This window comes from Pteropus medius, unplaced genomic scaffold (assembly GCF_902729225.1).
Source record: "Pteropus medius unplaced genomic scaffold, Ma_sr-lr_union100, whole genome shotgun sequence".
Taxonomy (NCBI): Eukaryota; Metazoa; Chordata; class Mammalia; order Chiroptera; family Pteropodidae; genus Pteropus; species Pteropus medius.
Window position 1 is genome coordinate 2,382,681 of NW_024352004.1, and position 15,890 is coordinate 2,398,570.

The window sequence follows — 15,890 nt, forward strand, 5'->3', positions numbered from 1 at the left end:
AACAACAAGGAGACATATGAGAGCATCTCATTCAGTGGTTATTTTAAAACTTTTAAACCATGGAACCATTTCTTAGAAAATGATCGTGGAATGCCTAGTACATAAAGCACATAGGAGAGGTGTTGATTGATGTGGCAGGGGGCAGGGGAGCTCCAAGATCTGGCTTCTCTGTGTCCCTTGAGCTGGAAGGAAGTCAAGGAGCCTTGGGTGTCTGCTGAACACCATTTGAAAGCTCCTGATTATCTCTCATTTTAGAGATAAGCAAGCTGAGGCCCAGGGAAGGGAAGTGGCTGGCAAAGTCAGAATTAGTGTCTGGGTCATACATCTTCTGGCCTGTAGCTTTCTGTCAAACCCACAGGACACCTGGTCCAGGAAGGGGGTGCAGGTGGGAATAGAGGGGAGGGAGAGGCTCGACTTCCTCTTTCTTCTTCCTCGTTACCAACAACCTGAGCTCCCAAACCTTCTAGGGAATAAAGTATTCAGGGAGCAGACCGACAGGGCAAGAGAAGGATGCAAGCAGAGGCATGCAGGAGCAGGTGACAAGATATCAGAAGGAAGAGAGATGGGAGGCAGAAGTGGAGAAGAGGCGAGGGCCAAGGAGCAAAGGAGCCTCCAGGCCAGCCCAGGACCGGAGCTAGCCTAGGGTCTGGGCTCTGGTCTTGCTTTAGTATTCCTTCAGGCAAGTACTTGCCCCTTTTTCTGCCTCAGTTTCCTTTAAAGACTTCTCTGCTCACAAGCAGTGACAGCATGTAGGCTACAGGAGCAAGATGGTACCAGAGCACTGCACACAGGGGCAAGATGGTACCAGAGCACTGCACACAGGGCCAGAATTAGCTGCTCGACTCTGGCTGTAAATAGCTGATGTCTTGAGGCAGCTCCAAAGCATCCCTGGGCCTTATTCTTCACCTACAAAACCAGATGGGATGGGGTGATCTCTAAGGGCCCTTCGGGTTCAGAAAGATCTGGGACATGGAGCCTGTACTGAGGGAGCCTGAAAACAGGCAGATGTGGGCTCCAGGGCATCTGCAATTGCAGGTTTAGGAGCTGAAAGGGACCAGGCATTATGTAGTCTAGCAATCTGGTTTTATAAGTGAGGAACCTGGGCCTGGAAAGGCAATGTGACTTTTCTGCCTCTCTCAGCATTATCTCTCCTTTTCCTCTGAACTATCCAGTCTCAGGATTCAAAGCAATCCTATGCAGCAGATAAGCTTGTTGATGTTTTTCTGAACATTTTATTGACTTCCAGCATTTTTTTCAAAACAGCACATGCTCATTATAAAAATTTCCATTAATACAGGAAGTGAAAAAGTAAAAAAACAAATTGCTGTTATCGTCCTGTCCTCACCCCCTAGGTCTCCAGGGGTGTCTCCTGTTAACTGTTTAGTGTGTATTCATCTTGACCTTTCCGATGAGCATACAAACATGGGCCCCCTCCATAAATGGGATTATACTATCAAATTTTCAAGAGTAAACTTTAGAATCAGATACTCCTGGGTTCTAATATAGTTTATAGCTAGTTAGCCCAGTGAACTTTTTACTTGTTACCGTTTTTAGTTTCAATCTCCCCATGTGTAAGATGGGAGTGATGATAATATCTATCTTATAGGATTGTGGGGTGAGGATTTAGTGAGATTTTTATATGACTAGTACTGAATAGTGCCTGGTACGCGCGCGCGCGCACACACACACACACACACACACACACACACACACGTTCAGGGGGCACAGACCGAGTTAGCGGTATAATAAAGACGAGACCCAGTTTTCCGACATTTGGTTTCATCACCTTTCAGCCACACCTGTCTGCCTCTCATCCTGATCCCCTGGGCACATGTTATGTGCTCAGTCTATGTTGAATGAATGAATGAGGTTGGTGGGGGTGATAGATCTAGGGGTCTGAGGTCTGTGGAGTTCCTAGGTGCCTGCTCTGGAAGATGCAGGGTTCACCCTGCGGATTGGGAGGGGGTGGGACAGTGTGTGTTGGCTGGACCAGCTGTTGCTTCAGGGCTCCAGGCCTGAGAGTTGAGCCTCAGGGCAGAGCCGAGGCCCCAGAGTGGCTCTCAGCTTAAAGGATCTTAACTTAAAAGGAATGTGCAGTGGGCTGCCTCTGCTCAGGAGGGGCTAAAAAAAGCCTGACCCTCCCCTGGGCTTTGTGTGAGGGTTATCAACTGCTCAAGCCAGCTCATCTCTCTGGCTGGACGCTGGCATTTTTGAGAGGGCCTGTTTTCCCTGCCCCTCTGGGTTTTCACCAATTGGCAGGAAGGGGTCAGCCTGTCCCAGAGGTGGAGGCTGTGAGAGTGTGAGGTCTGGGGGGAGCGGGCGGGGGCTGGTAGCCCCAAACCTGGTGACAATACACAGTTGTCAGCTGTCCCCTGCTGGTGTTTCTTCCTTTTATAGTCAGTAACAGTTGCTCTTGCTCTCACCCAGCCCCTCTGTGGGGGCTCCTGCCCAGAATAAAAGGGGAGAGAGGCGGCCCAGTCGGCTATCTCGTTTTCCAGGCTCCCCATCTCTTGATTCCTTCCTAGGTCCCACCACCACCAAAGATCTCAACAAGGCGACATGCCTCCCAAGAAGCCTGAGCCTAAGAAGGAAGCGGCCAAGGCAGCCCCTGCTCCGCCCCCAGCCCCTGCCCCAGCTCCTGAGCCCCCCAAGGAACCTGCCTTTGACCCTAAGAGTATAAAGGTGAGTGAGCCTCAGCCTTTGGGAAGTAGGTGGAGATGACATTCAAGAACGTATTTGCCTGGAGCTTAAGGATCTACTTCAAGGAGGCTGGGCTGGGGTGAGGGCTACAGTGTCCATGCCCCCAAATGCAGCCCCACAGGGCGGTGGAGCAGGCGTTGGGGCTGGGGAGGGGTGTTTTGGGTTGTAGGCCTTTCTCCTTGAGATCAGGTTTCTGCTCTGTCTAAGGAAACCCTGCTCTGTCACCCCAAACTTATGAAGCAGAGTTGGGAATGGCAGGGAGGTGCAACCAACCAACGATCCTGCCTTTTAAAGGCACAGTGGGGCCACCATGGTGAAGTAAAAGAGTCACCATGGTGACTCTTTCCTTGGGGGTAGTATGATGTCTGTATGGAGAAAACACACAATGATAACTGCCATGTAACTTGGAGTAAGTGATGTACAAGCGAGGGAGTGTGGTCCCTGTGCCTGGGGGGCGCTTCACTCTCAAAGACCCTTGTAGTAGGTGGGGGTTGGGGGGAAGTGGGGGCTCTAGATACAGCAAGGGGAGCCTGGTTCCCTTTCCTTTTTCCTACCCAGATAGGCCCCTCCTTTTGTGGCCTCAGCCTGTCCTATCTGGAGTATGCAGAGGACAGGCCCATCCCCGCTGAGACCCTCTCTCTAACCTGGTGCGGGAGCCGGTCCCGGTTTCCTCTGGTGCCCCAGCCCTACTTCCTCTACTCTGCCCTGCTTCCCTCACACTGGAAGGTTCCTCTTTCTGGAGCTGATGTAGGCCTCGCATGCTGACTCAGCCATTTTAGGCCTCCCAGCTTTCTGGCCCAGCTGTGCAAGGAATGGAACTGGGAGGGGTTGGGCCAAGGAAGGAGCAGGTCAGAGGCCTCTGGAGAGTGAAGCAATTTTAAGCCTTGGCACCAGAATGTAAGAGGTCAAGTGGCCACTGGTACGAAGAGCTATTAATAACAAGCTGGGAGTGGTGGGCCACTGGGAATATCAGCCTTAGGTCAGGGCTGGGGGTGCTGAGGAATCAGAGCAAAATAAGAGCTTGGGACCAGGTTCCGTGACAAGTAGGCAGGAAACTGAAACTCTGAGCTCTCATCGGACAACCCTCCGTGGCCTTCTGAGGATTCCTCCCAGCACCCACAGTCCCAGAGCCCCTGTAGTTGCGCCAAGGACCCTGAGGTTGATCTGTGGTAATCCTACAAGAGGCAGGAATTAAGTGGAACTGGCATGGCCAAGAGATGGAGGCGGTTGCCCCATCCCTGGGTTTGGTTATAGCACACTGGTCCTTGGTGTCTGGGTAACAGTCACGTAGTAGTACTAGACGAGCGCCTTCTCCTGAGCCTATCACTTTCCTCCATCTACCCCCCTTCCTAAATTTCTCCCCTGCTAGTTTCAATTCTCTTATCCACTTCTGGATCTTCCAGTCTTATGGGTTGTTGAAGGTGCTTTAAACTGGAAAAAAAAAAAAAAATAGATGTCTTCCATGAAGGCCGTTTTCCTTATTATTTATACTTAACCCAGTTCCTTTGCTTAGAAGATTCTTTGCTAAAAGATAGGGCAAAAGTAAATTTAACCACAATATGTGTGGTTCTGACCATATATTCCGATGTTATATTTTTATACTAATTACACACATACCCCTGGGACCATTGCAAAAAAAAAAAAAAAAAAAAAAAAGAGCAAATTGCCTCTTCCTCAGAGAGTTTGTGCAAAGCATCCTTTGGCCTATTTAAGGGGTTCCTTTAACTTCCTGACCACCCCACTACCTCCCCTTTGGCAGAGTCCATTCCTGGACATAGCCAGTTCCCTTCCCAACCTGGTGTAACCCCCCTCCCGCTCTCCTAGCTCATTCCAGCCACCTCTAGGGGGTCCTCATTAATGGAGGTCAGCCTACAATGGGCACAGCATAGCTCAGGGTTAGGACTAGGTATGGTGGGCCACAAAGAAGTTGCTCCAGGATTGGTTACCACCACTAGTGGAGAGGAGATCTGGGGAGAGGGTAGACAAGGACAGTGATGTAACATATAGCTCCTAAATGAAGATATCTCATGCTCGGTCATTGTCATTCATTTTCAGAGCCTCCTACCTTCCTCTTACATACTCAGATTTGAATTATTATGCGTTGTGGTGGGGGAGGTGGGAGAAATCCAAAACTTATTCCTTTGCTCAATAAATATTTTTCGAGTGTCTATTCTATGCCACGCATTTCCTTGAACAATAAAAATTCTGCAGGAACCCTGCTTCAAGGAGTTGGGATACATATATAGGCATGACTGGAAAACAGGGAACGTTGAGGGTCCACTCAACTACTCTTGCTGTCCCAGAGTGCCACAGAGGGACATGTGCCAAGGAGGCATTGGGATGGGATGGCGTGAGGGGAAGCTTCACTGGAGGAGGTGATTTAAGGCCAACATGAGGTAGAAAAGGGAGGTCAAAGATGAGGAGTCAGGGACACCCAAAGGGAGAGGAAATGTGGCTTTTGGGACGATTTGTGGAGTAGGGAGAATCTGAAGGGATGAAAGTGAGGGCAGCTTATGGCCGCTAGGACAGGGAATTTACATTTGGCCCAAAGGAATTATAATAGGGAATCAATGTGGTTCTAGAGTTATCTGGGTACGTTTGCTCTCTTACTTGGAGCCATCACTTAACAAGTGTTATGTAGAGAGCTCTGAAGGCTGCGTCCTTTCACAGCCTGCCAGTTCATCAGGAGACGTGTTCCACTCAGAGCCGTCAGTCTCCTTCCCTCCTCCTCAGTGGCCTGGTGGAGTTGACCTGACCGCAGCGGAAGCCATTTTTGCTTCCATTTGGAGGCCTTCAGCAGTCTCACTGCTCTGTTTCCCTCCCCACAGATAGACTTCTCTGCCGACCAGATCGAAGGTGAGTACTGACAGCTCCCCATCCACACCCTCTCTGTTGCACTTCCTGGAGGAGGAGGAGAAGGAGTTGTCATCACAGTAATAGTAATCCTCATCATTATCGTAGCAAACTTACATTTGCTACAGATTTGCTATTTGCTCACTTTTACCTACTACTTGTTACTACTTAAGCATGATTTAATTTATTTAGTTCTCACAACAACCCTGTGAGGTAGGGACTATTATCACAATTTACAGGTGATAAAAACTGAGGCACAGAGAGACTGGGTGGCTGGCAGGCAGTTGGTGGTGGAGCCAGGATTCACACTCAGGCATTCCGATTCCAGACGTGAGTTCTCAACTACTCTGACAGGCTGCTGGGAACATAATAGATACACAGCAAAAACCACTCACCGTCCGCCCCTCTCCGCCCCGCCAAAATGTTTAGAAGCCCTCCTTTCTGTTCCTGTTATTGGAAAGCCCTTCTTAGGTTATCAGCTTCCTCCCCCGTTGTCCTGAAGTCTGCCAGGATGCTCACCCACTAATGGTGGCAGGGCCAATGGTGACTTAGGGTGCCCTAGTCCATCTGTGATCTCCATCAGTAACCTTTCTCTATCTTTGACGAGACAGTTTATTTTCTCAATCTTATATAAAGTTTTATTTAGTGTGGCTTCAAGAAAAGCCTCATGATCTCTCACCCACTAACTAGGTGGTTGCCCCTTAGCCCTTCTTCAGTAGGAGTCTGGTGTTTTGAGAATGAAATGTTTCATCGCATGATATCTACTTTACAGTGGGGGCTCACTGTCATTGCAACTTATCCCTCTGTTTCCCCCACCAAATGCCTCCAGGACATAAAATTATAGGCATTGGGAGGGACCTCGAAAGGCCACTTGACTCAATCCCTTGATTTAAAGCATACACTATATTTAAAAAATTAGACTAATACATGAACATAGTAAAAATATCATATACTACTAAAAAAAAATGAAAAATAAAAATATTTTCCCTCTCTTTCCTTTCATGCTGATTCCTCTCCCAAAGACAACCACCATTAATAGGTCTATGTATCCTTTGAAAAAAATATATAGTGATATACTAGTATGTATGTATGTATAACTCTTACATAGATCAAATCATGTGATACATACTGTTCCATACCTTTTATTTCATATATATTTGGATTTAATAATATATATTATTTAATAATATATTTTTACAGCTAACGTTAACAGTTCTACTTTTTTGTTTCTTTTTTTAATTTTTAATTTTCAATTAAAAATTAACTAATTTTTAATTTTAAATTAATTAATTAATTTTCAATTAATTTTCAACTAATATTATTTTATATTAGTGTACAGCATAGTGGTTAGACATTTATATCATTTATGAAGTAATCCCTCTAATTACTCTACTACCCACCTGGTTATATGATAACCATACATAGTTCTTACAATAGTGTAGTCATTACAATATTATTGAGTATATTCCCTATGCTGTACTTCACATCTCTGTGACTATTTTGTAACTACCAATTTGTACTTCTTAATCCCTTCACCATTTTCACCCAGCCCCACAACCCCCTCCCATCTGGCAATCACCAGTTTGCTCTCTATCTACGAGTCCAAACAGTTCTACTTTTTAATTCTTTTAAGCAATTGTATAGATTCTCACACATGGACGGAAGTTTTAATTTAATCAGAACTATATTGATAGACCTGTGGGTGGTTTCCAGTTGGGGAATATCAGCATACTTTCTCCAGGCACCACCCTAGAAGTGGGTCAGAGGATACATGCATTTTAAATCGTAATAGTTATTGCCAAATTGCTCGCCAAAAAGCTGACACCAATTTACCTGCACATAGATCATGAGAGCTGTCAGATGAATTTTGAAACTAATGAGTTGAATCTGACTCTGTTTTTGCACCCTGTGGATGCTCACTTTCAGTTAACAGTTTGGGGTGCTGTGAAGTTCTTAAAATTAATTTTAAGGAATTTTAGTTAAATATATACTTTTGTGTATAAACAAACATAGCAGCACACAGGAGGACTAGAAAATCAACTAATGATGGAAATATTTTATTTCTCAAATGGGAATCATGGTCTTAGCCAATTGGGACAGCCAGTTGCCTCTTTTCTCCATGAAGATTTTCAGGGCTGGGGGCCTAACTCATTTCAGTCTTTCAACCCTCTCTGACTTTGAAGATATTCTTCCTTAAGTTGGATCTGAATTGTTTCCGATTTAATTTTATCCCTGCTATCTCTTCATTTGCTCTTTGGCAAAGCTAAAGATGATTTTCTTATGTCATGTTGGAAAGAACATTTTTTGGAATCAGGAGACTTTTGTAGTAGCCCTAATTCTGCCACTATTGGTCATGAGACTTTGAGCAAGTCACTTCTTTAAACCTTAATTTTCTTATCTGCTAAGTGAGGTTCTTTTCAATTCTGTAACTCTATTTGACATCATCTAGATACCCTCCACCTATTCGAAAATAGTTATTAAATCTCTTTGTAGTTTATATTCTCCTGGTGATATGGCACAAATTTCTTTTATGATTTTTTTTTTTTCCCTCATAGGATCTAGCTTCTATCCCTTGACTTCCTTCTCTGGTCCCTCTCCAGGTTTCCATGTCCTTCTAGGAAGGGGTGACCACCATTACTCATTGCTCTAGCAAGCAGCCGACTACTACAGGCCATTGAGGAAAGGTTTCTTCTGGGCCCATAAGCATCACTTCTCATACACCTCAAGATCACACTGGCTTGATTTTTTTTTTTTCTGTAGCAATCCTAAACTTTAGTGTTAAATCTGACTTTTATTAAATCTTCTGAATGACTGAGAAAATTAACAAGTCTGAGTTCAACCAACAAATATATATATATTTATCGAGTACTGAATTTGGGCCAGAAGCTATACTAGTTTCTTTATAAGTTAAAAAAAAAAAAGAGTTAAATCTTTTTAACGAAGCCATGAGGTCAGTATTATTTCCTTTTTATAGAGGAAGAAATCAAGGTTTATCAAGGTTAGGAAACATGGCCAATGTCACTCAGTTAAGTGGTAAAATTGGGATTAAACTCAGTAAGGTAATACTAACAGCATTATTTGAGCATTTATGCAGTTCATTGTGTTAAGATTTTTTACATAAATTATTATGTTTAATTTGAATGTAATTTAAGAACCCTGTGAGGTAGGTGCCAAGAGAAGAGGTTTATAGATGTTAAATATTTACTTGCCAAAGGTCATGCAGCTAGTAAACAATGAAAATGGAATTTGAACTCAATTAATTATTCAGTAATGTGAAAGACAAACGGTTTTGTATCTTTAAATTCATATGATGCCTAATAAAGAGTTGCAAGTAAAAGTCTTGGGGAATCCACTTTGGCATGTGGAATGATTTGTAAATAACCCATATCCAGCCTCTAAGGAAATAGTCGTTTCTGAAGTACTTGGAGAGGACGCAGAAGGGCTTTTCTCCTAAGCAGTTTACACATTCTTTGGTTTATGTCGTTAATCTGCTTAGTAAACCATTTCTTTGTGGACAGCATAAGGTAACATCAATGCATTCGCAGTTTAATTGTCCCCAGTAATAAATTGCTTGAATCCAAATTAGTAAGGGATTAAGGTTCTTTGTAAGGGCCCGGGAGGACCTTAATTCAGCCTTGCGCCTTGGACACCTGTCCCGGTCTCTTTGAGGAGTCTAGTCCCTATAGATCTGAGCTGGCGGGAGAACCAGAACACACAGTAATAGCCACCGTTTGTAATCCCCCCAGCAACCCGGTCAGGGACGTTATAGCCTCACTTAGAGCTAAGAAAAGGAGACCCCTCGAAGGTTAGTAGTTTGCCCAAGGCCATGCGCGGGTCGGTGGCATGGTGGGGTTATCTGACTGTTTCCACCAGGTCACTTTGTCTAGCCTGGGAGCCACCCCCTCACCCCCTTCCCGTCAGCCTGGAGCAGGCAGTACTGGTAGGAGCTGACTTTCTAACAAGTCTTATCGCTTTTGCAGAGTGCTTCCGCCTCCTGCCCCTCCTTTGAGGAGTTCCAGTAACTGGGAGGGCCGGGATCGGGGTGGGGGTAGGGGTAGGGGTAGGGGTGGGGGTGGGGCTCGGTCCCGCGATGCACAAGAAACCCGAGACACCGCCGGCTTCTCCTGTGCTTCTCTGCAAAACCAACACGAGGCAACCCAGGAAGCCTGACTCCTGAACCAGGGCTATTTTCACTTCCCTGCTATTTTCAACAGTCGGGAACCCCACCTACACCAGGGTGGGTGGGAGGCGGAGGCAGGGGAGACATTCGAATTATGTGACAACCGACTGATAGAAGAGCTCACGGGCCCAGCGCTGGAACAGGGCACGGAGGCGCCAGGCTCCTTCTTTAGTTGTCAGAAAGCAGGGTGGCCGTGGGCTCCAGAAGAGGTTGGGACGATGGCTGAAGGGAAAAACTGAACTATGTTATCAACCTCATTGACCTGCTCTTCAGTGCGGACGGACAGGCTGATCAGCCTCCCGCCACAGCCTTCACTTGGCTCAGGGGCTGCAGCCGGGCCTTCTCTCCGCAGAGTTCAAGGAGGCCTTTTCACTCTTTGACCGGACCTCGACTGGAGAGATGAAGATCACGTATGCGCAGTGCGGGGACGTGCTGCGGGCGCTGGGCCAGAACCCCACCAACGCCGAGGTGCTGCGCGTCCTGGGCAAGCCCAAGCCAGAAGGTCAGCACCGGCTTGGGCTCAGCCTCTCGGTGTCTCCCCGTCGCCCCCGGGGCTCTTGCCCAAAGCTACCTCCCATCCGCGGCTCTCTCCCTTCTCTCCCTTCAGCCCTGCAAGATCAGCCTTCCCTCCCCAGGTAACCTGCCTCCTATTTTGAGAATTTATCCCGAAGCACCGGCACTTAGCTAACCCTCGAAGAATGTGGCCTGTCGCTCCTAAAGGAAAGGAGCGACATTCTATCTTCCTCTGACACCCAAGGGTGCCAGGGTCACTGGGGCAGGGCTGCTTGGTGGGAATCTGATAACCAACTCCACATTCCCACCCATTTCCTCACCCAGTAGCTCTTAGTCAAGGTGCCCAGCACTGAGATGCACTATGATCATGTGAGTTGCAGCGCAAATCATTTGTTCCTGGTAATGGTTAGAGCATCGAAGATTGCAAAAATAAACTAGAGCGGATTCAAGATTAGCTCTATAATGATGCTCTTTCACTCGTTTGCATTAGATGAATGAGAGTTTACAAAGTGGCGTAAGAGAGTGTGTCCCATTGGTGAATGCCATCTGTCGTGTGAGGCAGTGAAGTTGAGAACTGCCATAACACACATCCTTCTCCTCAGAACTGTAGGCCCTCGGTGGGACCAGGCAGACCTGGACAGGAGCCCCCATCAAGGGTGGGCCATCTCTGGAGGCTGTCTGGGCCCCATACAGGCCCTCTCCCCTTTCCTTGGTTCTGGCTACTTCCTTTCCTCCTCTTGCTACTGAAGACACCAATGTCTGGTAAAGGATGTGGGCCGGAGGGGGCCAGAGGACCAGGAGCTTGCCCTGCAAAGATATCTGCGCACTTCCATTTTGAGGAGTTCCTGGTTGTAATAAAAGAAAGAAATGTCAGAATTTGTGGTATTTAACAATGGTTTACGTCTGTTAAATTGAAGCATTTAACATACTACAGTGTGGGAGAAGTATGCTAGTCACAAAAGATCTGCAAATTTATAAAAATTATTGATTCAGAGTAGCTCTGGGCAGTGTGGTTTAGTAATGGGACCCAAATGCAGAGTTATGTAAAATTTTCTTTTTGCAATCCTATCAGTTCGCTTCTGAGACTGTATGTCTGTCACACGCCAAAAGTCTAAGTTGTGAATGTGTGGCCTGGGCTATACAGTCCTTTGGGCCCTTCAGCCCCTGCTGCTGCCACCCTTAGCTCCCCTGCCTGCCTGGCCACCTGGAGCTCAGAGGGTTGGGTGGAGTCACAGTTCCTTTTCCCATCTGCCCTAGTCCTTTCACTGAGTAGAGAGCCCCAGAGCCAGCCTCCTGCCTTGCTCCCATGGGCTCTGTGCCTTCTAGGATCACTGACTGGGTGCCCCACCCAGAAGTGGCTGCAGCTGAGCCCTGGGAGCTGCCAGGGACAGGTCCTGCCAGGCAGAGCTGGGGTGAGGCCCCCTGCTGACCCTCTGCTTCCCTTGCATTTATGCTCACGTCACTTTTTCCTTCCCTGTGCCACCTAAAGAGATGAATGCCAAGATGTTGGACTTTGAGACGTTCCTGCCCATCCTGCAACACATCTCGCGTAACAAGGAGCAGGGCACCTACGAGGACTTTGTGGAGGGGCTGCGTGTTTTTGACAAGGAGAGCAACGGCACAGTCATGGGCGCTGAGCTTCGCCATGTCCTTGCCACTCTGGGTATGCCAGCTGGGCAGAGGTGGAGCCCAAGTGGGCAGAACGGAAGGGTGGGAGGTGCCCAGGTGGCAGATGTTGGGGTACATGGGGTCCCTGCATCTTGAAGATCACATCCTGATCCAGCCCTGTCGCCTTGGGCTCTGCAAGAACTACCTGCCCCAGCTGGGTTTGCTCATCAAGGTTTGGGAGAACAAAAGAGGAGGTCGGTAGAGCAGGGGTGACTGCTGAGGCCTGAGAGGTGGGACCGAGGGTTCCTTTCCTTGTCTTTGCCTCGGTCACTGGGGCCTTGCTCTGCTCACCTGGTGGTGGCTGTAGGCAGCGGGAGAGGCCTCAGGGGCTAGGAAGCGTCTTAAGACCCTTGGCTCCAGTCTCTAGTGCCTTTAGGGGAGGACTGGGATGACCACTTCTCAGATCAGGGAGACTTGAGGCAGTGCTTGGGTTTTGCCTGCCCCTCCTTTGTCATCTGTAATTAAAAGCCCACTGCCCCCCACTCCAGGAGAGAAGCTGACTGAGGCAGAAGTGGAGCAGCTGTTAGCTGGGCAAGAGGATGCCAATGGCTGCATCAATTATGAAGGTATCAGGTCATGCTTCATTTCCCTGGGTACCCAGGGATGAGAGGGTGGGCACAGATTAGGCTGGGTGGGTCTGCAGAGCAGAACAGCACCAGGAGCTAGAGGACACGGGCACCAGATGGGCTTTGGTGTGCTTCTTTTCCATCCTGGTGTAATAGGAGCATGGATTTTGGAGATAGCTCTGATACACTAGCTGCGTGATCTTGATCAAGTCACTTACCTTCTCTGAGCCTAGTTTTCTCATCTGAGAATGGGGTGATGCAGGCACTTTTCTCAAGGTTGTGGGGATTAGTAGGGGTAATGTAGCTCATTTCATCTATGTTTTGTGTCGGCACAGAGTGGACAAGGAAGAGAGGTGAGGTCTCTTCCCTCTCCCACCTTCTCATAACAACCCCCAGATAAGAGAAAGAATTCGTAGTGGAGAAGTTTGAAGTCAGACAGTAGAGAGAGAGCGAAGAGGTTTAAGGTGCCAAGAGGGCAATAAAGAGCTGAGATGGGCCAAGTGCAGTGGCTGATTTCTGTCTTTTTCCCAGCATTTGTCAAGCACATCATGTCCGGTTGAAGCAGACCCCTCCGGTGTGAGTACAGCCTCTGTATCCTGGCTCTTTCTGGGGCCACACAGGGGCTTTGGAACACCACCACATGCCCCAGAGCTCTTCGGTCCCAGCCCTGACCCCTGAAGAGGAAACCACAGGGGTCATGACGAGGAGCGAGGAGCGGCCCAGCCCCCATCGTTTCCTCTCCACTCCTCCCCCCATTCCCTTCCTGCCTGGCCTCCTGCCCTCCCTGGTCCTTGTGCCCTGTTTTCACCCTCATCGGTCATGTCCTCCTGCCTCTCCCAGGATCTCTCAAGGCCAGGCCATCCCCTCCCTCAGGCCTGGGGCCTCTTGTACAGGCTCCTTCCGGTGAGAAAGCCTGATCACAGGTGGAAGAGAGTGTCCCTGGCCTGTGCTCTTGTCCCTGTTCCTCTCACTCCCTCCCCTGTGCTCCCCTAGGCTTGGCGCCATCCTGATAGGGCCTTGGGGTCTGTGATAAGGGGCTAGGTGTGGAGGCTGAGATGCCCTTTCCATCTAGCACTTTCTTTCAGGTGCCTGGTCCTTGGACCTAACCCTCCTGGGGTGAGTTAGCGAGAGGCCCAGAGTGACTGAGCTGGAGCTGAAGTCCTGGACTCATCACAGCTGAGGTCCTCATGGGCCTGTGGCCCTGCCTGTAAATAAACAGCTCTGGCAAGCCTGGGCCGCATTCCCTGATCCTGACCAGTTTCTGAGTTTTTACTTTTTTTAAACCAATTACTTGAGGTGTGTGTGTGTGTGTGCACATGCATGTGAGAAAATGTCACCTGGGGGCTCATGTGTATTCTTCAGAAAAATGAGTAGTATCTGGGAGCTGGGAGAAAAGGGCTTCCTGTGGATCCAGAAGTATGAGGGTCAGACCCATGCGCAGGGGGCTCTGGAAGGGCCTGCAGTTCGAGGAGTTATCAAGAGTTTCATTTCCTTCGGAGGCTTACTCTCCACCTTATCTCACCTCCAGGTGGCAAGCAGGAAGAGGGACACCAGGAGTTCTGGGGGTACCAGGGGCTCCTCAAATGGTTCTTGCTGCTGTTGCTTTTCTTTTTAAAAAAATTGTGGTAAAATACACATAATATAAAAATTTCCTCTTAATTATTTTTAAGTGTACAGTTCTCCTCATTCCTCCCTCCCTAAGCCCCTAGCAACCACCATTCTACTTCTGTCTCTATGAATTTGACTATTCTAGATACCTCATATAAATGGGATCATATAGTATTTGTCTTTTTGTGACAAGCTTCTTTCACTTACATAGCGTTCTCAAAGTTCATCCATGTTGTAGATGGAATAAGGAAGGCAGAATTTCTCTACTGTTAAGGCTGAACAGTTTTCCATTGTATGTATGTACCACACTTTGTTCGTGGCCCCTTCGGTGCAGAGCCCCTGGTACCTAATTCAGCCCTGCTTGTTCTGGACATCTCACTGACTCCCTGCTCGAACCCTGGGCTCCACACCCAGGACTCCAGCTCAGGGCCCTGGAAAGGATGAGGGCACGCAGACCTCAGCCTGGGAGGGCAGGGGATGGGGAGAGGCGAGTGTGTATAGGAGAGAGACAAGAAAACCAGCAACTGGGAAAAAAAGAGAAAGATGGTGTAATGAAGTTAAAGGCGCACGCATGAGCAAAAACGCTTGCTTTTTTTGGAACTCCAGGGCCCAGTCACTTCTGATGGGGCCCCTTACACCTCTCTGAACTCCCCAAAGTGGATGAGATACTCCTTCTCCCAGCCTTCCTGTTGCCCTGACTGTCAACGCATCCGGCCACAGAACTTTGCGGAATATCTATGAATTCAGCCAAGGCTGAGGTTCCATGAGCCCCAATGGTAAGTTTGTCATGGGAAGCTGAAAACCACAACCCTAAATTTGGCCTTCTCAGCGTTTAAAGCCTGTCTGGGAAGACAAGACCAGGGTCTACATGTACCATTTTTTCTTTGAGGTGGGGCTTCAGCTTTGGGAGTGAATAGGTCGAATCGTGAAACAGGCTATCTTTATGTAGTTGTGAGGGGTCCTTAACTCCAATGATTTTCAAACTTTGTTTTAGCTCCATCATCTTTTGCTCAAACTAAATTCTATGGGAAAGCCAATGCATGAAGCTGAAGGGGACAGCTTCTCTGGCTGAGGAGGTGAGGGGCTAGATTCCGGCTTCTTAGAGCTTCTAACAGCTCCTTAGAGCATGACCAGAAAAAAGCAATTATAAAATGAGACAGATCTTTAGAGGTGACATGATTTATCTAAGGTGAAAGCTAATGAAAGTCAAGTCCAGGACCCCAGAATCCTGTATTTTCTCATTTCTCAACACACCAACCTGCCTTTGAAAATTTTTCCAAGTTAGGCTCTTGGGATTTTTCTCTCTTGCTCGCTCCCAACCATTCTGACTGCTCTTTTTGACCTTACTTATTTCTTCTTTTTAATAATCACCCTCCCTAACTCGAATGCCAATATTCCTCCTCAGTGGCGGGGCCTTGTCAGGTTTTTTCCTTCGTGAAGTATTTATTGTCCACTTTATGCATGTGTGAGGAATTGTGGTTAAGGTTCTCCATGATCAAAAAACTGAAAGTTTTTATCCCTGCACAAGTAGCTTACAGTCCAATTAAGGGACTAACTAGAGAATGATCTTCAAATAGCATAACAATAGCAGGACAACTGTGTAACATGCAGTATAATTTCCAAGGGATCTATAAGAAGAGGAACCAGAAGGAAGTGAGGTATGATAGAGATTTTCCTTGGCTGATGGGCTTTAAGCGACACGTTAATGGAAAAGATACCCTAAGGTTAGTGCCCAGGCCTGGGGAGAAGATGGGCATGGACAGAGGGTACGGACTCAATCAGTAGACACTCACTGACAACCT

At 47.7% G+C, this 15,890-nt stretch overlaps 1 protein-coding gene across 2 annotated transcripts in view; it reads left to right on the forward strand.

The window, feature by feature from the left end:
• The window catches only part of MYL4 (myosin light chain 4), a 23,372-nt gene extending 9,638 nt beyond the window's left edge, over nucleotides 1-13,734 (forward strand). For both annotated transcript variants that reach the window (XM_039846841.1, XM_039846840.1), the window contains 7 exons: nucleotides 2,526-2,682; nucleotides 5,529-5,556; nucleotides 10,086-10,235; nucleotides 11,736-11,909; nucleotides 12,403-12,480; nucleotides 13,012-13,056; nucleotides 13,566-13,734. In XM_039846841.1, coding sequence (XP_039702775.1) covers nucleotides 2,560-2,682; nucleotides 5,529-5,556; nucleotides 10,086-10,235; nucleotides 11,736-11,909; nucleotides 12,403-12,480; nucleotides 13,012-13,040 — 582 coding nt within the window. In that variant the 5' untranslated portion in view covers nucleotides 2,526-2,559 and the 3' untranslated portion in view covers nucleotides 13,041-13,056; nucleotides 13,566-13,734. The remainder of the gene's footprint in view (nucleotides 1-2,525; nucleotides 2,683-5,528; nucleotides 5,557-10,085; nucleotides 10,236-11,735; nucleotides 11,910-12,402; nucleotides 12,481-13,011; nucleotides 13,057-13,565) is intronic.
• Nucleotides 13,735-15,890: the final 2,156 nt, after the last annotated feature.